Raw genomic sequence first — 27989 nt, 5'->3', positions numbered from 1 at the left:
GCCACTTCTAACGTCGATACGATTTAGAGTGCGAAATGTGTTGCGGTTGAATGCGTTAAAAGTCTCCCGATCAGTCTGACGTAACACAGTCAGCTGAATGCTATTTTAATTTATTTATTTTAGTATATCGACAAAATAAAATATGCCTAATATTATAAATGAAATTAAATTAGATTTTAAAGACGTTCTTCTGAGACCTAAAAGATCGACGATTAAAAGTAGAAACGATGTAAGTACGCAATTTTTTATTGATTTTCAAAAATGGAAATTTATTTTGGCGCTATTTTACTTATAATCATTTAATTTGTTCTTACCTCTTTTTTTATATAGAATGTTCTTTTAAAAATACTATTATTCAGGTCCATTGCGAATTTTCACTTGTATAAAACAGTATAAACAGTATGAGATTTCGAAAAATTTTCAATCGACAAAACTATATATATAGACTAAAAAAATTTGCTTTTGTATTTTGGAAAATGGTTAATCAATATTTAAGGAACTCCAATTTAGATTTTTACTTATAAATGTAAATAAATATAGTTTAATACTCAAATCTCTTTATATTTATTTTCTTGAATAAATGATCTAAATTATGAGTCTGTGAGTGAATAAAGTTATTTTTTATACATAAGATTATTGACATTTCGACCTAATTTCGTTCTTTATTAAAATATCAAAATATTTATTACTATAGACCAAAAATTGAGTTCATTGATTCATGAAAATAACATATATAATTTTTTTATCAACTTCTACCATAATATCAATTTACAAAAAAAAAGTCAACAAATGATCCTTATTACATTACATTTTGTGTTTATAAGTATTACTTCCTAAATCCCATACATTTTCATTATATTAGGACTTAGAACACTGTTCGATGTACATGCTTTGTTGATGAAAAAGTTCTGAAGGTTCTTCTGAATGTTCTTTTCAGGTCTATTCAAATGAAAGTTCTTTCAAATAAATTCTACAATCTCTTCTAACATTTCATAACAAGCTCTATGTTTGTTATTTCCTTGATATTGGTATCTACTGCTTTTTAATTATTCCAACTTATTTAATGAGCACTATTAAGTAATTTTGGACACCCTTCAATGAAAGTTTTATTTCTTGTATCAACAAAAAATTCTTCAACTTCAACGGTCACTTTCTAGTCATTTTTGAAATAAAGTATTTTCAAAATTTTGAGCCTAAATTCATTGTATTGGTCAGGACTTCAACACTGTTCGAAGTATATGCTTTGATGATGAAAAAGCTCTCCTTATTCTTCTGTATGCAACTGTATGTTGTTTTTATGTTTATTGAAATGAACGTGCACCATAAGTTCTTTAGAGAGATTCTACAACCTCTTCTAAGATTTTATAACAAGCTCTTTGTTTTTAATTTCCTTAATATTGGTATCTACTGTTTTTAAATCATTCTAATTTATTTAATGAGCACTAGTAAGTAGTTTTGGAAATTCTTCAATGAAATAAAGTTTTTTTAATTCGTGTATCAACAAAAATTTCAACCGTTATTTTTGAGAAAATTGAGGCCTCAATTCTTCCATATATTTTTTACATTTCACACTATATTTGATTTAATGTGTAAAGTGGCAGTTATACTGAAACTCACTTGAGGTTTTACATTATTTATCAAAATACGATTTTTACCCTACTTCCTGAAATCTTATCATTTTTTCAAAATTAAATAATTCTCCAACTCTACCCAATTTCGCTTTACTATTATAGCCAATCCGATTCTCTTTATAATATTCTTGTAATACTTCAAAATAATGGAGAACTATTTAATAATATGGTTAAAAACAATATTCAGAGTAAAAATAATAACTTTATGTAAATATTCATAGACATAAAAATTTTCTATATATCCATCAAGTAGTCCTGTTAAAAATCCTACCACCTGAAAATTTCAAACGCACTATCATTTATTGTCTTTTTATTTGTCACTGAAAACACAGGGAATCTCAATGGAGAATGGGGTTTTAGTGATTCCTGTAACAACGAAATCTTGATCTTTTTCATTTGAAATCTAACATTAGCTTGATCGTGACGATTCTGTAAGAGATTCAAGTACTGAAGTTGCGCCTTTGTGAGTGAGAGTTTAAAAGAATTGAGTTTTAGTGGTTTTTTATTTGAACTTTGACAAGAGCTTGATCAAGATAATTTTGTAGGAGGTTTAAGTACTGAAAGTTATGTATATATGAAGGTGTAAGAGAACGGTGCTTTGGAGGTTTCTGTTGTAACTGTGGAATCTTGATCTTTATCATTTGTACTCTGACACCAGCTTGATCAAGACAATTTCATAGGAGCTTCTAGTGCTGAAAATTGTGCCTATGAGAGACAGTAAGAAAATGGGGCTTTGGAGGTTTCTGTAACTATGAAATCTTGATCTTTTTCATTTGAACATGAGCTTGATCGAGACAACTTCGTAGGAGGTTCAGGTACTGAAAGTAACGTTCATGTGGGACAGTAAGGGAATGGGGTTTTGGAGGTTTCTGTAAAGGCAGCTTGACATGGTGCAAGACAACTGGCAAGATATTGCACGTAATTTTTTCAAAAGTCAGAATATTTCATAGATTAATATTTCGCGACGTTTGACATTACCACTCTTACCACTACCAACACTAAAAAAAATTCCATATATAAATTAAACAAATTCCTGACGCAAATTTTATTTAATATTTTGTGACAGGCTTAAAAATGAAAATAACAAAATGTGAAATGATCAAGAAAAAAGTTGTCAGTGAATAACTGGCAATTATATCTGCCGCTGCCTCGTATGTTTATCAGACTGCAAAATAAACGCGAAAAGTAACTGGACCTCTTCCTAGAATTGCAACTTGCACGCAATAAAAATATTGGCAATATTTCTTGCACGCAAGGAATATTGCGCTTCCATTGCGTTGCACGTTATATTGCATCATGTTAAGAGGCCTTACATATTGTTCATCTTCAACTATTCCATATGATTTCTGACATTGCGACAATTTAGTAGGAGGTTCAGGTTCTTAAAGTTGCGTCTACGTGAGAGAAAGAAGAGACTGGGTTTTGATAGTTCTTGTAACTATGAAATCTTCGTCTTCAATATTCTAACTTTGAAACTCTGACAACAGCTGCTTAGACATTTTATAGGATGTTAATTACTGGAATTTTCATCTTCAATATCATCATTTGAACTCTGACGTAAGGTTGATTGCATCGGTTTAGTAGGAGAATCAGGTACTGAAATTTGGACCATTGTGAGAGAGAATGGGGTTTCTGTTGTTCCATTGACTACGAAATTTTTATCTTAATATTTTGACATAGTTTGACATAATCTTGAGTGAGACAATTGTGTAGAATGTTCAGGTAATAAAAGTTACGTCTTTGTGAGAGGGTGAGAGACTGGCGTTCCTGTGACTATTAATTCTTCATTTTTAATATTTTCATTTGAACTCGAACTTGATCGCGAAGTTTTAGCAACACTTCCAAGCACCGGAAGTTAAGTCTATTTGATGACGAAAAAATGGACTTTTGGTGGTTCCTATGAGTACGAATTTTCCATTTTCAGTATTTTCATTTGAACTCTTACATGAGCTTGATTAGATATAATTTTATAGAAGATTAAATACTAAAAGAATTCCTTTTGTCTGAGAAGGAACAAACTAAGAAGGATATTTTATAAATTTTCCAGTTTGCCAGGATTAACTAGTCAAATTTTTGTACCTAGGTATTTTATATTCAATTATCTTTCAAGCTTAATCAAATATAGGTAACGACATTTATTTATTGTTGGGATAAACAAATAATTGTTTACATTCTAAACATCTTTTGCAATTACTGCAAACAACATGTAAAGCAGAGGGTTACAAGGACGTTTAAAATATGTTTCATGTGTTTTATAAAGCTTTTTACAGGATTTTAAATGAAATTTTCTAATTCGTTTGTATAATGAACGAGTCTATTTCAGCTTATTTATATTTACGAAAATAACATTTGAAGATTGAACATAAATACCTACTGCATGGCATTTACTTAATAGTGAGGTCTCCAGTATTTATTAACGCATGTGATAGTCAAAAGGAAATTATACAATTTGAACAAAGTACAGAGATATAAAAAGAAAAACTTTATCGGATACTTCACTTCGCGAATGTGTGTTTACATGTCTTATCGTTGATTATTGGGTTTTCCATGTACTTAATTATTAAAGTATCAAATATAATAGATCCTATGCAGCTAAGTGGGAAATATTAAATGATATACAATGTTTACGCAACGAATGATGAAACATAACTTGAAATTATTTAAAATCATATTTTATTAAACAGGTGTTACAATGATATCGAACTAAGATTTATTGGTCGATATCTGTTATGATAATAAGTCGTCAAAAATGACATGGCGGCATCACTAGTTTTTTAGAATTCTCACATAATGGGAATAAAGTGTAAGTAGTACAGCCGGAGTCTCTCAGACATACAAAGATTATACTTGACTAGCAAAAATTTCGGTTTTTTTTCAAACACTAATCAATGATATTTGTAATGTTCTGATCGATCTCTTTTCTGATAAAACCATAATTTCATAACTGTTGAACTTCTTGATGTTTCTGGTCGAAAAACTGAAACAAGTAATCTTCATAAGGGAATTTTGTAGATAGTAGAACATATGATAGTCCATCGGGAGTTGAAGTTTAGGTGAATGCATCACAAATTTAAGACTAAACATCTCAATTTGTAAAGAGTCGCTAATGATGTAAAAGGACGTTAAATACATCAACTTTCCCATCAATCAATTTTGGTCGTTTTTTTTTCTTCGATATTCTTCCAATCTAACAAACGTCAACCATCACAGTCCTTCGCATTAATACGGGTTTCTTTGAGCTCCAACTACTATCTCTTTGACAAATTATTGTCTTACGTAATCTTTTTATCGTCCATTTTGGTTCGTTTTAGTAGAGATTCGCAAAAGGAAAATCATTCGTTATATATTTCGACATTAATTCCTGTGGAACCCAAGTATGTAACTTTTTTGTTGTATCCAGTCTTCCATAAATGACACCAAATTGTTTTTTAGTTTTAGTTTAGCTTTAAAGCGGTCTCACGACCAGGTCAGAGTTCATCTTTAAGATCAAAATTTTGAGCAAATCAAATACTGATGTTTACTTAAATACGAAGATTGTCTGAAAAGTTTCTGAACCTTATCCTAAAAATATCAGCATGTATCATTATAAGTTCGGATTTCAAACACTAATCGGTGGTATCGGTACTGTTCTCATCAATGATTTAATGCCACTTTTTTGATAAAACCGTAAATTCATCACGGTTTATCTTCTCGATGTTTTTGGTCGAAAAACTGAAACAAGTAATCTTCATAAGGGAATTTTGTAGATCGGAAAATTCACTTCCGAGAATATCGTAGAGATTAAGATCGCGAAAGAAGAGAACTGGGACGCTGTAGCGTACGGACGAAGAAAGGGGACGATTTAATCGATGACCAGATCACGCCAAGCAGCAGCTAAAGATATTACAAAACATTGAACGAACAGAGCAAACGCAAAGCGAAAAACAGCCATTCTGTGGAATGTGAACGCGGGTCCAGAATCGGAGCCTCAGAAAGGTATAGATTAAAGAGGAAGGGTTTTAGTCGTACAGGTACAGCCCCACACACCGTCGGACTCGTATGGCCACTGATGGTGCGGATGCCCTCATCTTCGGATAAAAAAAATTGATAATAGAACTAACATACCGTTGCATAAAATTAGTAGATAAGGTTCGTGTTGGCTCCATGTAATTTGATAATATTTTCAGAAATAATAAAACGAATGATAATTGTTAATTATACACATTTTTTTTCAGGTTAACTTATACAGGAATATTACATTTAAAAATTCAAAACAAACTTATGAAGGCATCCCTGTTATGGCGTCAAATATGGACACTGTCGGCACTTTCAAGATGGCACATGCTCTTGCAAAAGTAAGAATTACAATAATTTCAATCCTTGATGATATTCCGAGATATGATTAAATTGAAATTTCCGGAACTATCCGTGATATTCATACTGAACACACTCAACTGCTACCAATATACCAACACTCTACTTTCAGTCTTTTAAGACGATAACTTGGTTATAAAAACGCGCGTCAGATAGTGTAATTGTAAGTATTCGTAGTAGTAAACAGTGTATTTAATATTATGTAAATATACAAATTTGATTTCTAAAATTATAATCCATCTAACAGTCTTTGTGTAGTTTATTATTAGGAGGCTGAAAAGTATTATCGTTTCTGCGCATGTCGATACATGATTGTCATTTGTCAGGTCAGTGTGTCTTTTCGTATTGTGACTTTTTTATTTCTAAATAATGGAGTATTAGACTTTTTTGCAATTTGGGGCTAAATACTTTCATCAAGGGTTTGCCAGGAGTAATTGGGATGCCGAGGACCAGCTTTCATACCACCTTATAGGTGGTCGTCAAGGAGGTCGAGTTGTGTCTGGTTTCTTTTCCTTTGCAATTTTTGCTAACCGTTCATTTGGCATTCTGTCAACATGGTCTCTCCATTCTCTTCTGCGGCTCCTTGCCCATCTTACTAGATCCTGAATATCGCACATGTCCCTTATTTCTTCATTTTTCTTCCGATCGAGTAACGTATGTCCTGTTATTGATCTCAGAGTCCGCATTTCTGTTGTTCTTAGGAGCCGTTTAGTGGTTTTGTTCTCCGCTCTAGTTTCTTACGGCCTTACGCAAGTTTTATATATTCTAATTTTACATTTTGTGCTCATGTATTTATTTCGCCAAATTGAATCTTTAAGGTATCCTGATATTAATGGTGCCTTCGTTGTTTGTGCTTTTACTTCTTTCTTTAGATTTCTATCGCTTGTTATGTTTGTCCCTAGATATTTGAAGGACATCACTTGTTCTACACTCTGATCGTAGATCGCTAGTTTACATCTTCTCGGTTCTTTAGATAATGTCAGAGATTTTGTTTTTTTGTGGATATTTGCATGTTTTACGTGTTCGCTATTGGTTGGAATTTATATAGGAGCTTCTTTTCGTAAATGCCACAGACGGTTCTCTAAGTTCAAATCCAATAATTTTGATCTGTCTAATTCCCATCGGTCAGGAATACCAACAACATTAGGCAACGATATGCTAAGGGCAGAAGTGGGAGCAAACTCATGTCGGACAATGACGGTACTCTTAAATACCCTTAGCTAACCTTGGTCCACCATCCAAGAATATTTGCATCGGATGAGGAAAACGAGCAGAGCAAATGTTTGGGACCCCCATATAATTATGAAGATTATGAAAATCCAACACACGGAATTGCTATTGCTTTATCGGCACCATACAGAATACAAAACACAAAAGGGCGACATTACTATCAAGTCCCTCTTATTTTAGTCTATCGAGTTCTTCATAATTGATGTTCATGTTCACCCATCTACATTATAGATTCGACCTCACATACTATAAAGTATATGAGGTCGAATTTAAACAATTTTGTCGAAATTTGTAAGTAGTATGGTGATAAAATTAAAAAAATCGACAATATTCTGTTTCTTTAACTTCTTCTTTTATCGATTTCCCACAGTCCAACGCTCCTTTACTGATGAGCAAGACATCTGTTCTGATTTGAATCCCAACTGTGAATCTGGTCTATTTGATAGGCAACCATCCATACGTCTTTCTTTCAACTGCTATTCTGGAATAGTATATAGAATAATTTTAAGTATTTATTGCCATTATAATATTTTATCTTCTATTTTTAATAAAATAGAATATTCTTATCGAAATGTAGATGGTAGCAATAATTTTAAATTGTGGTCTTTATTTTTTTTTAAATAGAATAAATATATCTAGCAAATATTTAAAATTGATCCATAGATCTTATTATTTTTTTAAAAATGACAATCTTCTATTTCTTCTTTCATTGATTTTCCAAATTGGAATCGGTTCACTGTTGATTTTTCCAATATGCCTGTTTGGATTTCAATCCTACCTAGGAATCGACCCTAATTGGTAAGCAACCATTCACATGCCTTCCTTTCAACGGCTTAGTCTATACAACCTCAAAACTATCCACATCCCCTCTTATCAACTACCTCAATATCTTCTGAATGTATAAACAAATTAAGTAAACAATTTTTTCTTGATACATTTGGTCTTTAAAAATGATTAATATAATAGATGCTGATAAGATAAGAATTTCTGGAACCGTTAGTGATATTTATACTGAATATACTGTTTAGTGCTACTACTATATCAAAACTAAGAATCCGTTTTGATAACCAAGTTTTCAGATAGTGTTCTATTCTCTTTGCTTATTTTTTTTTGCGAATTAGTCGCGGGAAGCAGCTGGCTGTTAATAAACTTCCTTCCATAGGTCATATCCGGCTTGAAGGATCAGACAGTATAAATATATAGGTATATAGATAGATATACATATAGTTTATTGACCTCATTCATGAACATTAAGTATATTTAAAGTCAATTTAGTAAATACAGCCAGTCACATCGTATGTATACCTAAATATTATGATTGTCCTAATATAAATGTACATATAAAATTTATGATATGTCCTAATTATTATAAATAATTCATATATAATCGCAAAAAGTTATTAGTACTTTGTACATATAGATATTATATGACCTTATTGTAATATATGATTTTTGGAAACCCCATCAACGCTTTCTGTAGGTCATATCCGGCCTTAAGGACCAGACAGTACAAATACATAGGTAGATATACATATAGTTTATTGACCTCATTCATGAACATTAAGTATATTTAAAGTCAGTTTAGTAAATACAGCCAGTCACATCGAAGGCTCGAAGGACCAGCCTGTATATACTTTAGATTGTTGGTGTAATAGTAACAAACAGTGTGTTAAATTCCACTTGCGATAGGGGCTTGATCCTCTTAGATACGGCCAACTAACTGTGTTATGATTAGAGTAAACTGTATTAAAAGGATAACATTGCGAATTGAGGAAGTGTCTTAATTTCTATCAGGATATAAAAGCCTTTTGTAATTAAGAAAACATTTTGTTATAGAACGGTTTATTTACTTGTGTCCACAAGTACTATAGCGTAGATGAATGGAAACAATTTGCTCAAAATCACCCGGAGTGTTTGAAACATGTAGCTGCCAGTTCAGGAATGTCTGACGCCGATTTTGTTAGATTATCGGATATACTGAACGCAGTACCTGGTGTAACATTTATTTGTTTAGATGTAGCGAATGGTTACTCTCAACATTTTGTCGATTATGTTAGAAAAGTTAGAGCAGCCTTCCCAACGCACACTATCATCGTAAGTATATTATCAAATTTAATACATACGGAATTATTATAAATTACACAACCACGTTATCGTTTAACACCATAAGAAAGTACTTTCTCAAATACATATTTACCAAAAGTCTTTAATAAAATGAGTATTAAGCAGCATGAACCCTCTAACGGGAAGGTGAATTTTTCTGACGTAAACGGTAAGGTGGTGTTGGATCAGACCCCACCCTCCAAATATCTATTTTCGTGGTAAAATAAGAAATGAATAATGGGAAAAAGTTTTATTATCAATTAAACACATATAATATTTGTTACAACGAAAAGTGTTTTTTATTTTTATAGTTAATAAGTAAGAATATAAAGTACTTAGGAAAAAAATAAGAACTTGATTACAAAAATATACCTTAATAGAAATATTCTCTATAAAATTCAATAGATTCAGTCATCAACTAGGAACTTGAGTGCTTTAGAGATTCTAAAGGTAGGAACTAAAAAAGAAACATGTCTTACTAATTGTTTAAAATAATTATAGCGTCATTTGAAGGACATAGTGCAACGGAATACCGGAGATCCATAGGTTAGGTTAGCATAGAATTTTTTAGGACACCACTCATGAAGAGAAGGCCCATCAACTCTCTGTTGGTGAAAGAATCCACTGGATCGTATTGTACTTTTGCCTAAATTTCCCGATTTCAAGATTTGTGTACAAAACAATTTTTTCTATAATTTTCGAATCTATGAATAATTAAAATATTTCCAATTCACTAGTGACCCTTGCTTCCCCACGTGGACCAGAGAGATGAGTAATAATATTAGACGCTGGTATCCCAGACAATTTTGAATGGACGAGTTTACTGGTCCATATTGTCTCTAAATCTTTACCTAGCTCAAAATTTCTCTCATTATCTACATTTGACTGAGAATGATCAAACTCGACTACTACTGCCGCACAATGAAATGCATCATTCTCGTCATCAGTATTAGATAATACATCATCCTCGGTTTCTGAAAAGTTTTCTGAATCGATATTGTCGATATCCTCTGACTCAGCCTTCTGTTGGATAAACTCGTTGTATATCTCGTCAGGAGTTTTGAGGAGTTGATGCGCTATTTTAGTAAGATATAAGAAAAGAAAACTTTCTTGTAGATGTAATATGAACATCAATATGGGGTTAAATCCCTGACTTTAATAGTAAGGTGAGTTCGGATCCAACCCGAGCGCGGCTAATGTAGTGTTCGGGTAGAGAGGGTAGCTGAAGGTCACTCACCAGACTGCGAGGCCACGTCGGCGCTCTGGGGACAACTGGCCGGTAGGGTAGCTGTGAACCAGAGCGCTCTCAGGGGTAGTGGGGAGTTATAAACAAAACAGACGACTCACTGGGGTCGGATCTAACCCCAACCTTACAGTTAAGGAAATGAACTCAACGAAGTTTGTAGTTAATTTTCCCTTATTTGTTTTGGCGAATTTAGGCCATTTTTTTTTGGAATGTAACTTCATTCTTCAGGAACATATTTTTTTAGGTGCTGTCCTCAGTTATTCGTTTTTTGTTATATACAGAGGTGAACAATAAGAATGAGAAGTAAGCTTTTATGTAGAACACCTTATAGAGTAAATATTTGACAGACGAAAATTTGCAATTCAAATGTTGTCTCATATTTTTTGAAAATTTTCTTTTTTTGTCATTACGATATGTTAATTTTGAGAGAAAGTACAGCATTCTATAGTTTCATTATCAATTGCAATTAATATTAGATGCTTTGTGACTAATTTCTCGTTTATCAACATTTAAGTTGAAGGAAAATAACAATAATTGACAAGTGATAAAAGTTTCAGCTCTACTCAATACCTTGTGAGTCGTCCACGTATTTTTTTTGTACCGCTCTGAACCGTTTTCCCACGCTCAGAATCACATTATCTATAATTTATCGAAGCGGATTATCCCAAATCTCGATTGCAACCGTTTATCTACTACAGAGACTCTTCACATATCACACTCAATGAATTAAGGTCTAGAAAATTTACGGGCTCAATACATTACATTTATGTAACCGTTGTTTACACAACGAGCCATGTTTATTAGGATGAGAATTATAGTGCATGAGTGAAAAGTCTGTTTTGTTATAAGAGCAAATGACATGACAGGATCCTGCAGAACGTCCCCGTTATATACATAGACATTCAACACACCATATATCACTAGTAAATCTGCTCTTGTTTCGAACACATTCCATCCTGAACCATTACTTAACTTTCAGCAAAAAATACAGTGGGAGTGGAATTAAATTGCTGGGTTTTATTCTGTCAAATGAATTGTTGCAAAATCGACTCCCATCAATAAAACAAAACATTTACCCATAATGTATTATTCCAATTCTCGTGTAATCTGGTGTAGTATGAAAATTTCGTCGTTTAACGGATTTGAAAAACCCCTTTCAGTCTTCATGTTCTTCGAACGTTTTCCAGGAAGTGTTAAATAACTTGCAACCTTCACCTCTTCTTCTTATGAATCTACATTACATAACATACGATTTTTACAAATGTTTATGCGCAAGAGTCTTGTGATGCGGACGGTATTATGGTGGTATCCACATTGTCAGATCTTTCCTTTTTCCGGAAAAATAATCAACTTTTTTATTTCAAATGGATCACCCTATATCTTTTGTGTTCATATAAATCATTAAGAAATACTGATTATTTTTCATGTAATATTCTCTAAATGCCATAATTTAGGAGTAATAGATACATTTACAGTATCTCCACCAAAGTGGCTACTAATGAATAAATTCGTTTAATTTGAATATTCGTTACTTTGTATGGATGGAATTTATTATCACGTGAAATTTTCATTACGCATGTTTGCGAAATATCAAAGTTCTTTGCAGGGCATAAACATCTAAATATTTGTTTTCAATTGATGCAGTTTTTCTGCGCCCTGATTTGGATAAATCTTCTACTGAACCAGTTTCGTTAAATTTTTTTACTAATTTACTAACAGTAGATCTAGTTTGAGATTTCGGTTAGGATATAAATTATTAAAGATATTACACGTTTCTTGTTAACTTCCACGCCTATTGCCATATTCTAATATCAGTAAAATATCAATTCGTTCTTTTCCAGATAAAGGATCAATTGTGACTTTCAATAAACTTCAACAATAATAATATATTGAAACGTCAAATTTGTTATTGTAGTAGTCGTAGCCACCTAAATGTATTATTTTAATTTCGGCGTAAATAATGCAAATGTAGCCATAACTCCAAAATTATGGCATGTGGGTTTAGAGAACATTAGATGAAAAATAATAAGAATTTCAAACTTCATTATTTTTCCGGAAGAAAAAGGAAATATCTGGCAACAATGTAAATGCCACCATAATTCCGGCCGTATCACAAGACTCTTGTACACAAGCCGTTTCCGAGATAATTGAGGCTTTCCATATATTAAATTCACTCTGTATAATATGCCATCTTCAATTGGCGCACATGCTTTAGCTATATCTGAAACATGGATATCATTAATTTTTGAAATTTCTATATGGCAATAAGTAAGAATTATGAGAACCATGGCAACGAAGAAATCTGTAGAAAAATATTCGCATAGAAATTCCCATGAGTTATATCAAAACCCAGACATCGCATGAATAGAGAAAAAAAAATATCCAGAAAAGGTGAGGCAACAACTGAGTGTTCCTAAACATTCTTTTCTGTTAACGATTCACTTTTCATTCGTTTTGTTCACTTCTGTACAAAATAGAAAGCGATATAACAGAGGACAGCCTATGAACAATTATGGTTCTTGAGGTACCAAGGAATAAAAAAAAGCTGCTAAAAACCAAGCTCCAATACAATTATTAAAGACACCAATGGATTTACAGAAATGATAGTTTATAACTGTCTTGAAATTTTCTCTCATTTCTGTCTCCATTGCGTAGTGTGTCACTTCAATAACCAATCCCTCTCTTTCTAAGTTCTTCAAACATAATAAGAACAGTTTATAAGTTTAAGAAAACGGCAGAATATTCGAAAACTACATTAGCAGAAAAACCTATCCAGCCTCGTTTGAGCAATCGACAATCATAGTGCTTCAATTCAAAAGTAAGCTATTTCATGATTTGTCGTGATTGCCGAGCGATGTCATTTTGTAGGATAGACCATTGAGGATCAACAGGGCAGCAATATGGTTTTTTAATAGATCAACGGCCCATACAAGAAATACATCTATGAAAGTCACTAGAGAAATTTTTTCTGATCACGAGATCTCACATTATGGCGATCACTATTAACCTATAGGCTTCCCATATTTAACACCGTAAAGAGACTTCTTCAAATCAGGTCACTTGGAATTCATTGTCGTTTACATTCTCCAGTCTATTACGGTTTGCCTGCAGACTTTTCTACCTACAGGGACATTTGTGCAGGTAGACTTCTTGTTGTATTGAATGAAGTGAACTGTATAATTTTATTTTGTATTTAAATTTTCTATTTATTTTAAATGAAACAAAGTCCCATTTATTTTCTGGAAGCAAAGCTTCTTTTATTAGAACCAAAAACGTTCTTACTTCGGTCTATATAATACACATACTCGTTCTCGTATCGCTACATAAAAACGACAAGTAACGAAAAAAGAGAGACTGCCAGAGGCGTAGAGTAGAATGAATTTCTAAATAAAAATTAAACTAAAATTAAAACAAAATCAAACACTTCTTGTACTCGATTGAAGGCTGCAATACCTGAAGACATTTCTGCAGTATCGTATGACACTTTAACATGAGTTGTAGAGAAAATAGACTTGTGTGTATTATTGCAGAAAGTCGCCATATTTCCGATGTTATTTTTATGAAATAATTCAATTCCATCAAATTTTTAATGCCTCAATTCTTTAATCGGGTTGTCCGCTGATTATTTTGTGTTAACATTTTTTAAAAGTTGTTGACGTCATTACACAACACATGTTATTCACCCTGTACGATGGATTATCTTTTTAAAAGTACTAGTGATTATTTCATATATCATATATATTCATATATCATAGCTCGGTGATCAAAGATTTTCCAGCAATGAAGAGGTGATATCGGAAGTTAATGGATATTCTGAGGGCTTTACGATTCTTATTATAAAAAAGGTATCAAACTTATTGAACATCGCTGAGAAAAGTGAATGGTGCTAAAAGGAGATTACGTTGAAAAATAAATACACTTTTTTCCAAAATTTTTGTGTTTCCTTTGTTAGGCCAGGTAATTCTGGGACCATCCTTGTAGGAATTAATTATATGTCGCTTTTTAAAAAATCTCAAGCCTTCCATCACTTACTGTTTTGTTTTAAATGTAACAAAAAGGGTAGGTTCGGAATTTTTTTAGATTTGGGGATCCATAATTTAGTTGTTTACAATAATCTGTAATAACTATCCTCTAAGATGCTAATAAAAAATTGGGTCTAGCTATAAAAATGTTACAAGGGCTAAAAGGTATGAAAGCAGCTAATAAACCTATAAAAAATTTTTTATGGTCACCACTTACCGTACATTTTCGTTTGTTCAAGGATCTACCAAACACCCTATATAGATTATATTAACTTATGCATTATTTTATATAGGATGTTCCGGAACTTGATGCAATAAATTCGGGAGTGAGTAGATAACGTGAAAATAATACTGAGACATAAAAAAATTCTGTCATACGATCCCTAACCTAACCTAACCTAATCATAAGTTAAGTTTATTTTCTAAATGTTACATTCGAATATTATGAATTTTTAATGGCCTTTAGATAGTAGAATTATTTATTCCGTCAAACACACTATATGGATATTCGTGATAATCCACTAAAAATTCATAATGTTCGAATGTGTAATTTAGAAAATATACTTAAACATAAGTTCTGATTTCGCAATTTTAAAGACCTATAACTCAGAAACGAGGGGTGGTGTGAGGAATTTTTTTTTCATGACTCAGCATTATTTTCACATGAACTACTCACTCCCGAATTTTTTTATTCAAGACCCAGAACACTCTGTACATTAAGACACACAATTTCATATTTGTTTCGTAAAATAACAACCACTTTCATTGAAGGCAGGTAATGTGGTAACAGGTGAAATGGTAGAAGAATTGATTTTATCTGGAGCTGATATAATTAAAGTTGGAATTGGTCCGGGATCAGTTTGTACAACACGAATGAAGACGGGAGTTGGGTATCCTCAACTTTCAGCTGTTATAGAATGTGCAGATGCTGCTCATGGACTACAAGGACACATTATTTCGGTGGGTAAATATTGTTTTAATAAGAGAATTAGTTTCCAATGGGTTTGATTTTAATGTCATATGCACGTCATGAAGCGACTATCTAAATATATATAACAAAAAAACATGTCCTGACTGACTCACTGTTATGTCTGATTCACAACTCCTATTTCGTTCAAATTTGACTTGGTCCACCGAAAATTATAATTTTGATCTCATTCGATTCGGAATGGCATCCAGAACAAATTATGAAAATTCCAAGATGAGCTGAAACAAATGCAAAAGTTAGAAACAACAAAGTAAAACAAAAAAATAATGGGTTTGTTTTTTTTTATATATTTCAAAAACTATTTGAGATAATCAAAATTTGAAAAAAGAGCAGAATATATCCTAAAAAATGTCCCACCTCCTGGAATTAAACCGACAATATTTATAACTTTAATTTAGCGGAGAAAATAAGGGTAAAAAAGCGTACTTCATCCCAATCTGACTCATGAACTAAAACAATTATTTTAACTGTTTAAATATTGATATTAAGGAATAAAAAAATTTGGGTACCAAGTAAACGTTTCAATTAACAATAATCAACAAGTTTTTTTATTAATTAAGCTTTTTAGCTAGTTACCTAATTTTCACCATTTGAATGTTAACATGGAAACGCTGATTATTTCAAAACTAGGAATCTAAGCCTAATCTTAAAAAGGTTTAAGATCCTTGTGTGAAAAGTTTTTCACTTTTTTATTAACATTCGAAAGCATTAAAAAATATTTATGTAAATAAGGCCATCAGGAATAGTTTGTTTTCTTATCAATGAAAGTCATATAACAAATTTTTTTTATTTTTAAATAACATTATTTGAATAATTGTTATAAACAAATGCATTGTTGATAAGATTTTTGGAAACTTCTTTTTAGATTTTATTCTTAATGAAAATAATGATTTAAAAAAATTGTATCTTAAAAAAATTTTTTTCATAACATAAAAACGCACTTGTTAAATAACAATTTTTTTTGTTGCTAAATAATAATATTGAGGAACCATTTTTTTAAAATTATTGTTTATTACGTTCTTTCGTATTATAATAAAAAGAACTTATTAACTTTTCATTTTTTAATTAAATAAATAAGAAAAACCATATATATTTGTTTTAAATGAATATTATATATATATATATATATATATATATATATATATATATATACTGTATATATATATATATATATATATATATATATATATATATATATATATATATACATAGAGAGAGAGAGAGAGAAATGCTTTATTGTCTAAAAATTGGTACAATTTGTAGACAAAAGCTTCTAAAAACGAAAAAACATAAAAATAACGCGAATTGATGCAAATCTATTTAACCAGTTAGGAAACTTGCCCTAAATCTGCCGGAAGACCTAGTACTTCACTACACTTGACACATAAAAAAAATATGTACAGGTGAAGGATGCTACTCTATAATAAGGACAATGTGTAAAAAGTGCGATGTAGGAGTTTGTTAGAATGCAATCCTATTTTTCATACAAAAAGCAAATTTTCTTATTTTTACTAAAATTTTTGGAATTATGTACTTATTTCTGCCTAACGTTGCCATTTGGCAATACATGTTTTTTTTTTTAATAAACGTTCATATAGAAAAAATATGTACTTTTTGTATTACTTTAGTAACATGTTGGTATATAAACTAGTTAGAGTTGAAAAATGTGAAAAAAAATTATTTGGGCTCTCATGGGATAAAGTGAATCTCTAATAACGCAAACATAAAGGCAACCACGACTATAAAAGCTTGTTATTTGGGTTGTCTATTTCTCTTAATTGTCAAAAAAATTGTTACAATTTGCAGACAAATACTTGTAACAACTAAAAGACAAACATAAAATTATGTAAATAAAGATGAAACAAATAAAATAAAATTTCAATATACAGAAGAAAATTATTAACTAATAGGTAATAATTAGTAAATAAGTCCATATTTTGTATATAACTTATAAACATATTGTATTTTTGGACTTGTAGTTTTCTTTCTATTTTTACTTATTGTTAATAAAATAACTATTGAAGATACAATAAAAATGCTTAAAATTTCTTTGTTAGTTACCAATTATTAAACAAATTGAGCTCTAAAACAAACCTCTAACTCAATTGTTTATAAATTTTTTTATTGTTAATTACTAAATTTATCTGAAATTTAGCTTTTTTATTTATAAAATAATAAATATCTTCTGACGAAGGCGGGCGACCATCATGACTATTTGTATTTTATTCACAGCTGCTCTAAACAATTGGTTTGGGGTGCAATCAATCCATTCCTTTAACTTTCGCAGCCATGATATTCTTCGTCGTCTTATACCTCTCTTTCCCCCTATCTTGCATCATCAATCTCTGGAATTCGCACAGTTGTCCCCTCATTTCATGACCCAAGTACTCTAATTTGCGGGCCTTTATGGTAGACAATAGTTCTCTTTGTGATGCTATTTATCATAAAACTTCTTCGTTTGCGATTCTATTTGTCCATTATATTCGTAGTATTCTTCTCAATATCCACATTTCAAAGGTTTCCAGTTTTTTCATTAATGCTTTGCTTAAAGTAGCTGCCTCCTTTCCGTACAGAAGGATCGAGTATATGTAACATTTTATTATTCTCTTTTTCAATCCTTTATTCAAGTTTTTACATCGAAAGAGGTTTTACATTTTATAAAATGCACTGCGAACAATTTCAATTCTTACTTTTGTCTCTTCAGTGCTGTCATTTCTCAAATTAATCCAAGTCCCTAGATATTTGTATTTCTGTACTTGTTCAATGAATCTTCTTACCTTCAGACAGTATTGTCAGCATATCTTATGTTATTAACTGGAACTCCATTTATTCGAATCCCCGCTTCCTCTTCTGCTAGTGCTTCCTGGATAATTACTTCCGAATATATTTTAAAAAGTATCGGTGATAATATGCAACCCTGTCTTACTCCACGTTTTATATGTATTTTATCTTGGCTGTCTGGTTATGATAAAGTGTTTCTATTATTTTGAGGTCTCTATAATCTATTTGTTTTTTTCCCAGTATTCGTTATTTAAAAAATTATAAATAATATTTAAAAAAAATTCCAAATAGGATCTAATGAATTAAAATTATTTTTTACAAAGTGTATAGTGTGTATATACAAGTATGGACACTTAAACAATAAGATTAATCAAGAAATTATAGGAAGTAATAAACATAACCCAACATTTAAGTAGAATTTATAAATTTACAAGAAAATCTTGAGAATGATTTTTTTATTAAACAGGTTTTTTCGACGGATCGTGTAAATACAACAGTAAACAATAAAATATTCTATAAAAATTAATAAAAAATACAGAATAGCATATTGTACTGTAAGAAACGTTATGATAATACCACAAAAATAAATTAAAAATGAATTTCGAGATAAAATAAAACGGTTACTCTGCCGGATCGTGTAAACACATCTTTATAAATTATGCACTGGATCGAGTGTATATAACTTAAACAATAAGATATTCCAATGAAATGGAAATAGTGATCGAGTCTACTATTCTGTGAAAAAATTCTTTCCTATTACAATACAACCTCCCATTAAGAATATATTTTGGGTTTTCATCCCCTGAAAGGAGTTAAATGAGAAATGAAAAATTGCATGACAACTCGTCATGTGTGGAATTATAATTTTCCAATTTTGGTTTAAGCTTAAAATTCTAAAATAATAACAACTTATGTAAGCGTTTTTGAAACTTATTACTAACAGAGTCATAGGGCCCGAATCATTGTGAGGTATAGTTCTTCAAATATAGATTGCAGATTATAAAAACCCTTGACGACAATTTTGTTCGATCTACCATAGGCGTAGATACCTCATTTCATAAATTTATTATTTTTATAAATACTTTTAAAAATATTTATATCTTATGCACTTAATTGTGGTCCTACTTGGAACTTAGAAAAAAATCATTATTATACCTCGTTAACTTACTACATTGATTATTAAATTATAAAACGTAAATAGACGAGTAAAATGTACCTGCCTCTAAGTGAGTTTGGTTTAAACAGGGTATCAGACGTGAACTGGGCCCTTTTTGTATCCCATTCGTTTTTTTTCTGGAAAACGAAATTTCAAAGAAAAACCATAAAGAAAAATAAATTCTTCATCTTCATTTGATTGAATTATGAATGATTGTGAAGAGGGTGATACCACATACTCATCTTCTTCTTCTTCTTCTTAATTGGGTAAGAGTGCCGTGCGTATTTATGAAATATTGTTTGTTCCTGGCATAACTTTCTTCTGCAATTGATATTGGACGAACTATATCAGCTACAGAATAATGGAGAAAGCAGTGGAACAGAAGGTATATAGGAGCAATTCCAATTATTGGGACAACCTATAGGAGCTGACATATGCAAAAACACTTCTGGGAAACTATAATTAAAGTAGATCTGCTGAATGTATCAACCTAAGTAAGTATAATCTACGAATACTAATAGGAGTTCTATCAGGGCTCTGTCGACTCAAAAAACACCTGAATAAGTTAGACCTAACATATAATGCGGCGTCCAGGTTTTATTGCACAGAGGAGGAAACCTCTATCCACATTCTCTCGGAAGTGTCAAACACCAAAGAAGTCCGGAGCACTACACCTGGAAGAACTTGAAATAAAAGACGAAGATCTCTGGCAAACATTCAATTATTCCATATTCTAGACTTTTTAAAAGGGGTGGGTAGGATTAATGCTAATACAAGACCTCAAATCTATATATACATACATATACAAGCATCCGGTGATAAATTGTATCTATGTGCATGTACTTGATGGTTCAATAAGTTTCGATATTTCATGAGGAAACATGATTTTCTGATTCGGAAGATGATTTAATATACTTACCTTCTTGTTCCAGTGATTTAATTCATGGATTTCATTTCTAATATCTAAAAGAGTGCCAAAAAAACTTACTAGGTTTCAGTTACCTCTTTATACAATGAAAATAGTTTCCCACGCTTGAATTTTTTGACAACTACTCAGAGGGGTACGCAAATCTGCGAATATGATGTATGTTATAACAGTTTTTACTTTAATAAACTGATTTTTGCCATGATTATTAAAACTGTGTGAGAAAATATGTTATCGTGATGAATATTCTTTTAGTAAAACAGATCTTTTCCACAAATTCATTACCTCAGTGTGGAGGTAATCCACAAGCAAACTTCTACAATCTACATCCCAAAAGCTGATTTCTGGTTATTATCCTTTTGCTTTGGTTCAGTATCGTGACTCTATTGGATTATAGAAGAGCAGGTTATAATAGTTTGACCATTCATTGTGGCATGAAAAATCTATGCTCATGCTCTATTTCGTTTCCGAGGACTACAGGTAGCTAGTAGTTCTTTTATTCCTGATCTTTCAATAAGTGTGTTAAGACGTCCACTGGCTTGAGGTTTAGTAAATATATTATATTCATTATGCTGCCTGAGATTCTTTTCTTCTAACACACGTAATCTACTGTCGTCTTTTTCAATCAATTTGAGTTACTTGTAGGGTCAATTCAAGTGGCAAGCAATGTCCTAATATACTGTTAGAACTTTTTGTTGAAACTCTTCAAGAATTTTTCCATTTTTCTGTCTTCCCATGTCCCAGTAGTCTAGTTTGTACTTTCTCATCACTTTCTTCCAATATTTTATTGATGCTGATTCCAAAAAGACTGTTTTAATCCATTTTTTGCTAGTTAATATCATGTCTTTCTATTCCAGTGTCCCCTGGTAAACACAAGGTAAATATATTATCCCTACCTAGATAATACGCCTAAATATTTCTAAACCATTATGGAATTGATTCTGGAATTTAGATTAGCAAAATTAGTTTCAACATATTTGAACCATTTTATTAAAATAACTCCTGTTGTTAGATCTCTATTTAAAATTTGATACATACCACCATGCCAGCATTCTTACTTGGAATATTTAAATAAGAGATGATCAATTAACACGCGTGATTTGGTAATTGGAGACCTTATATGAGTTTTCTTCATTTTTTCTCAGTTTGTTCAATAAAGCATCGTACATGAATTCACTTCTATGTATACCTTCAATGACACTCGATTTTTTACTTTTATTCTTCAAGTACATGATCACGGACCTTTCTGAATTAGTTACAATGATATAATATAATCTCGATAGTTCATCATTCGCTTTTTAAACGGCCACTTTTAAAAGTAGTTTTTCACTAACTAATCTAAATGTCAGATTCATGTAAAATTTGTTCAATTGACATTTAAAATATCGATACGCAATGAGCTAGTAAGTAAGATCTTTATATTTTAGGATGGCGGATGTACTTGTCCTGGCGATGTAGCTAAAGCTTTCGGAGCTGGTGCTGACTTTGTAATGGCCGGAGGAATGTTCGCTGGTCATGACGAGTGTGATGGTGAGGTGATCGAAAAAAATGGAAAGAAATTCAAGTTATTCTATGGAATGTCATCTAGTACAGCAATGGATAAACATGCAGGTACACATTTATCTAATTATGAAATGTGTATCATCCAAAGTGTAACCCATTTTTGTATCCCTAGGTGGAGTAGCAGAATATAGAGCATCAGAAGGCAAAACTGTCGAAGTACCTTACAAAGGAGAAGTGCAAAATACAATTTTAGATATTTTAGGAGGTCTTCGTAGTGCTTGTACATATACTGGAGCGTCAAAATTAAAAGAGCTGTCTCGTAGATCAACTTTTATACGATGTACTCAGCAGCTTAACAATATTTACAGCTAGGCTTCATAAGTAGATTGTAGAATGGAATTGCCGAATTTTAATCTAATGTATCATCATTTATGTATAAATTTAAAATTATACACTTTATTTGAATTTTTTTCCCTTTGACTTGTATCCACATCATTGATTAGTAAAGGTAGCTATTATTGCCGAACTTACTAAACACATTGTTTACACTACCACTACATTAACAATCACTGTCTGACGCGCGCGTTTCGATAACCTTCAGAGACTGCAGGTAAACTTAAACCTTATAACTCGAGTTACCTGTTTTATACTGAATTTTCCCACTAATACAACTTCTCCACGGCGGAAATCTTCACTCTTAACATTTATTCCTCGACTACTAAACTATAGAGTGGGTTGTAAGGGATTGGCCCTTTGTCCCTATTTAAATTTTTCTTACAGCCCACTCTACAGTTTAGTAGTCAAGGAATAAATGTGAAGATTCCCGTCAAGGTGACTCAACCGCGGAAATTAATTTTCGCGGGAAAAGTTGTATTGGTGGGAAATTCAGTATTGAACAGGTAAGTCAAGTTGCATGTATGATAATTCAATTAATTATAATATCAAACAAACATTTTTATTTTAATTGAGATATTACATAGTTATAGATAATTCAGTGTTGTTTATATCTACTAATGTCTTGAATTTTTGTGAGGATATGAGAATAAATGCGTTATTAATGAACTTAACTTGTGGAATGCAATAATTGTTTAAAAGTTTGAAGCCACTCAATGGTTCACAAGTCCTGATCCTGCAGAAGGAGTCCTCTAATCGAAGATTAAGGCACCTTAAGCTGTAGACGAGGGAGAAAACAGAGTCATATCTCTACAGACAAATCAAAACATTCATAGATGAGAAAAATTTCTTAAACTGGTTAGCGAAAGTAATGCAGCTAAATAGATGAAAGGCAATACTCTAGAGGCCTAATAGCAGGGAATGTGCTTATCACTGACACAACATTACCAGGGTCGCTGATTTGGGTAAAGGAGGAAACTATAATACATATCCAACTGTCAACCTTTATGAAAATAACTAGGAATATACTAGCTTCCACCTAGTGGAAAAGTATTGTCTCAAAACCAGTCCAAGAGCTAGGCTAGGGCGACTCGAGGAAATGCAAAGCATTTTTAGAAATTGCCTCATACACATTTATCGCCTGGGCTCTAGTCACATTTTGCTGTCACAATATGACAGAGTTTTTGAACCAAAGTTTTACGCTAGGCGACAACATAATGAAAATAATGACATTTGGCGTTTCGAGGTTTTATCTAGAAACTGGCTCATACATATTTATCACAAGGGCTCTAGTTACAATTTGCACCCTAGTGTGACAGAGTTTTTCAAAGCCTAGTCTCATGTTGTTATGTTTTATACTAATAGGCATTGAGCATTTGAGTTTTATCGTAATAATGACATTTTTTGTGGTTTCCATGGCGTTTCGATGTTATGTGTAGAAACCGGCTCATACACATTTATCGCAAGGGTTCTAGTTACAATTTGCTACCCTAGTGTGATAGAGTTTTTCAAAGCGTAGTCTCATGCAGTTATGTTTTATATTAACAAGCATTTAGCATTTATGCTTTATCATAATAATGATATTTTTTGTGGTTTTTATGGGGATTCTGAATATTTTTAAAAAATGGCTAATACACATTTCTTGCATGGGTTGTGCTCACAATTGCTACCCTGTGTGTGTGACGGTTTTTCAAAATCTAGTCTCATGCTGTTATGTTTTATATTAATAGGCATTGAACATATAATGTTTTATTAAAATAATTATATTTTTTATATTTTCATGGAATTTTTGATTTTTTTTAAAATGGCTCATATACATTTGCCACAAGGGTTCTAGTCACAACTTGCTACCCTAATGAGACAGTTTTTTAAAGCCTAGTGTCATGATGTTATGTTTCATATTAAAAGCATTGAGCATTTTATTTGTAATATTATAAAGATATTTTTTTGAGAGTTTTATTGATTTTCTGAATATTTTTAGAAACTGGCTCATGACAGATTTTTCAAAGCAAATCTTACGCTGTTAAGTTTTTCATTAATAGACGTTTAGTATTGAATTTTATTATAATAATATTTTTATGTTTTCATGGGGTTTCTGAGAATTTTTTGAAACGAGCTCTCACACATTTGTTTCCCAGATTCTAGTTATAATTTGCTGCATTAGTATGACAGATTTTTTGAAAGCAAAGTCTACCCGATTATATTTTATATTGATAGATATTCAGCTTTTAGCTTTTTTGTAATATTGATAATTTTTTCATGTTTTCATGACGGTCCTAAGCCTTTTCAGAAACTGGCTCATATTTATTAGACGCTCGGGCTCTACCCATAATTTGCTACCTTATCGAAACAAAGTCTTATGCTTTTATGTTTTATATTGGTAAGGATTGAGCATTTGGATTTATTGTCCTTTGTGCTTTAGTCACAATTTGCTGCCATAGTACGACAAGAGTCTTTAAAAGCTATATTTTATATTAATAAGGATTTAACATTTGAGTTTTGTAATAATGACATTTTTTGATAATTTCATGGCACTCCTGAGTATTATGAGGAAATGGCTTATACAAATTTGTCTCAAGTGCTTTAGTCATAATTTGCTGCCCTAATATGACAGTTTTTCAATGCAAAGTATTACACTGTAATATTTTATATTAATAATGTTTTATCTTTTAAGTTTTGTTATAATGACATTTATTGATATCTTCATGAGGCTCCTAAGCATTTTTATAATCTGGCTCAAACACATTTGTCCTTCGTGCTTTAAGGTACGTTTTCCTCCACATTCGCAGGTCGCTAATGACTGCGATCAAAGTAGCAACGATTATATTCGTTGACGAATTTTACAAAGAGATGTTTTCCTCCGATCGGATCTTGTTGTATTCGTCAACAAATTTCATTTTATAGCAGTCGCAATTGTTTTAATAATTATTTTTATGCTACACCTATAATAATAAAATAAATTTCTAAACAAAGAGTGATTTTAATGCTTCTACATTATCAGACTCAAAATGGAAATTTGCTTCTTCAATTAGCACTAGAGTCTGAAAGAAGGCGGGAAAAGTTATTACTAATGTTTAAAAATAGGCAGTATGAACGATTTATTTTGATTAATAAACATTTGGTTGATAATGAAACAAAATTTAAAGAATATTTCCGAATTTCCCGCCACCTGTTTAACCACATATTGGAACTAATAGGGCATGATCTTCTGAAAGCACCCTATAATCGTGTTGAGGAACCAATAACACCAGCAAAAAAATTAGGCGTGACGTTAAGGTAAGTAAAATTGTTATTTTTTTTAAGAAAAAAATGTTACTTTTAAAGAGGAATAATAAAAGAACACAATTAAATTTTGATATACCTCAATTTTAATTATACTACACTAGCTTTTACCCGCGGCTTCGCTCGCATCGAATCCATTAAATAAGTATCAGAAATCATTATAATAGAAAAGAACGAACTCTGTAGCTATATTAGAATCTGAGATATAGATCTTTGAATGTAGAAAAATTGTCAAAAACCTTCAAAAATCCATAACTCCACATTGAATGTCCGCGCCTAGCTCCTCTCCAACTCAACCGATTTAAGTGTTCAAAAAACTCAAAAGAAAGAGGATGTTTCAGCAAGTGTTCTTGAACCAAAACGAAGTCTCTATCTTGAATAGAACCTGAGATATTGAGGATAGAACGTGTGTATGTGAAAAACTCCCATAAATAATGTACAGGGGGAAATCGCATTTGAATATAACTTGAGAATGGTGAAAATTATATGAAATCCGATGGTTGATGGCTGATCTGTGCATCAATACCTTTCATTGAAAAAAAATTAAGCAAATCGGTTGGGTACAACGCCTGAACGGACTCGGAATGGAAGTCATCAATTTTTTTAATATATAAGATATTTTCTACAAATTAAAAAAGCAAAAGAAATGGGTATACTCAAACCTATTATGTTTTTATAATGATGATGATAATACTTACAAAAACTAACAAATTTCATTGTTTATGGTAAAATTTGCACAATAACGTGCTGTACTGAGTTGACCTTCATGGTGACTATTATTAGTATTCGAGCACATAATTTGATGGCCCTGTTCCCAGTTATTATTAACAGTAGAAGAAGTATTAGGTGAGGGAGTTGGCAGAGGTGTTCTGCATTGATTGTCGTTTGTGCATGGATGAGGAGATGATTCTGAGTTTTGTAGCAACTCCATTTCAGCATCAGAAATCACAGAATTTTTTCACAGAAATTGCGAAGGTCTTGAAAAGTAAATCAATTTCATCGCCAGCAGGTACAGGAGGAACAGTTAGTTGACTCATTATTGCCTCTCGTTCCAAATTATTTTTATTTATTGCAGTGAGAATTTGCGATGTTACGCTTTTCTGAGGTAAATCTTTTGGAGAAACCTCTATTAAGGTCGATGAAGTACTACCAGTTTCTGCGGTACGTTTAGCCGGAGTTATTACATCAATTGCAGATTCAGTGACATCCATAAATGTGTCATTGGCTTTGCCGTCTAACTGGTATCTACCTATGAGATTCCTCATGTAATTCATTTTGATGCGAAGTTTAATCCCTACTTTTTTCAACTTGAGCATTCGTCAATAATCTAAAACAATGTTAATTTTGTACTAATTACGTTAAAATCAGTAATGAAACATTCTTTTTCCACTACGATTTGTTAATTTCCATAAAAATGTACTTAACTTTTTTTATTGTTAAAATTTTCTAACAAAAATTCAAGATATTTACTGAACAACTAATTACTTATCTTACAGAAAAAAATGTGTACCTTCTTTCGTGTTCCACTACGTCTAAAAATCCTAACAGTTCCAAAACTGGGTTTCTTTTTCTTAAGCCATTTCCTTGACTTCGGTTTGGTTTTTTTGTATACTTTTTTGTTTATAATAGTTGTCTCTTAAGTTTTTTCATCTTTTTTTACATACAGTACCTAAAAAGTAAATGTATATTTCGGTGCAAACCTTTACATAGATAACTATGGGGGACTAATATTAATATTAACAAAAGTATTTTTATTGCAGATTTCTGGCAACGGGAGAGTCTTACAGATCGTTGTATTTTGCTTTTCGAATAAGTCACAGCTACACAAGTACATTTATCCAAGAAGTCTTAAGAAATATATGTAAAAAACTAAAGCCATTGTATCTACCGCCACCTTCAGAAGTAAATTTTAAAGAAAAGGTAAAAGATTTTTGGACACATTGGGATTTCCCCAACCTCGTTGCAGCTATTGATGGGAAATTACAAGAATTATTATTTTTCTATATTACAATCATCAATCGCTACAAAAAAAAACAATGTACCTACATACCTATATAACAATAAATTTGTTGTTGAAATACTTACTAGTTTTATTCTTTCTTCTTTTGCAATTTTTAACCATACTGTTTCTTTTTTAGTGTACAATTTGTAGGATTCATGTTTAGGATCATAAATTTCTGGATAATTGGATATTTGATCCACAAGCTGTTCATCATCTAACACTAAAAGCGGGTCTTCCATTGTGCTTAAAAATTAAAAAAATCTAAAAAATAAATACATTTTTGATCAAATCATTAATAAAACATAACCTATGAAACACTATCCTACCTGAAAAATCGTCACGAATCAGTTGCTTCTCTGCTCCCAGAGAGGTCT

The 27989-nt window shown here is 31.6% G+C and overlaps 1 protein-coding gene and 1 long non-coding RNA gene across 2 annotated transcripts; one reads left to right on the top strand and one right to left on the bottom strand.

The window, feature by feature from the left end:
- LOC130446554 (GMP reductase 1-like) lies at nt 1-22468 on the top strand. The gene is made up of 6 exons (XM_056782887.1): nt 1-229; nt 5846-5965; nt 9051-9308; nt 15357-15545; nt 21863-22046; nt 22111-22468. Exons 1-6 carry the CDS (start codon nt 143-145, stop codon nt 22308-22310), a joined length of 1038 nt encoding a protein of 345 aa, XP_056638865.1. The 5' UTR covers nt 1-142; the 3' UTR covers nt 22311-22468.
- On the bottom strand, nt 9594-27989 carry LOC130446556 (uncharacterized). The gene is made up of 5 exons (XR_008910163.1): nt 27942-27989; nt 27699-27876; nt 27124-27282; nt 26312-26940; nt 9594-15791 (listed from the first exon to the last, which is right to left on the bottom strand). It is a non-coding gene; the product is annotated as an uncharacterized LOC130446556 (long non-coding RNA).

Source organism: Diorhabda sublineata, chromosome 7 (genome assembly GCF_026230105.1).
Source record: "Diorhabda sublineata isolate icDioSubl1.1 chromosome 7, icDioSubl1.1, whole genome shotgun sequence".
Lineage (NCBI taxonomy): Eukaryota > Metazoa > Arthropoda > Insecta > Coleoptera > Chrysomelidae > Diorhabda > Diorhabda sublineata.
Note: the sequence above shows the minus strand (reverse complement) of the source record. Positions and strands in the feature narration are given on the sequence as shown.

Coding starts and splice junctions, on each gene's coding strand:
- LOC130446554 (XM_056782887.1), top strand. CDS start 143: ATGCCTAATATTATAAATGAAATTAAATTAGATTTTAAAGACGTTCTT. Junction 230..5,845: donor CGATTAAAAGTAGAAACGAT/GTAAGTACGCAA, acceptor ATTTTTTTTCAG/GTTAACTTATACAGGAATAT. Junction 5,966..9,050: donor TGGCACATGCTCTTGCAAAA/GTAAGAATTACA, acceptor ATTTTGTTATAG/AACGGTTTATTTACTTGTGT.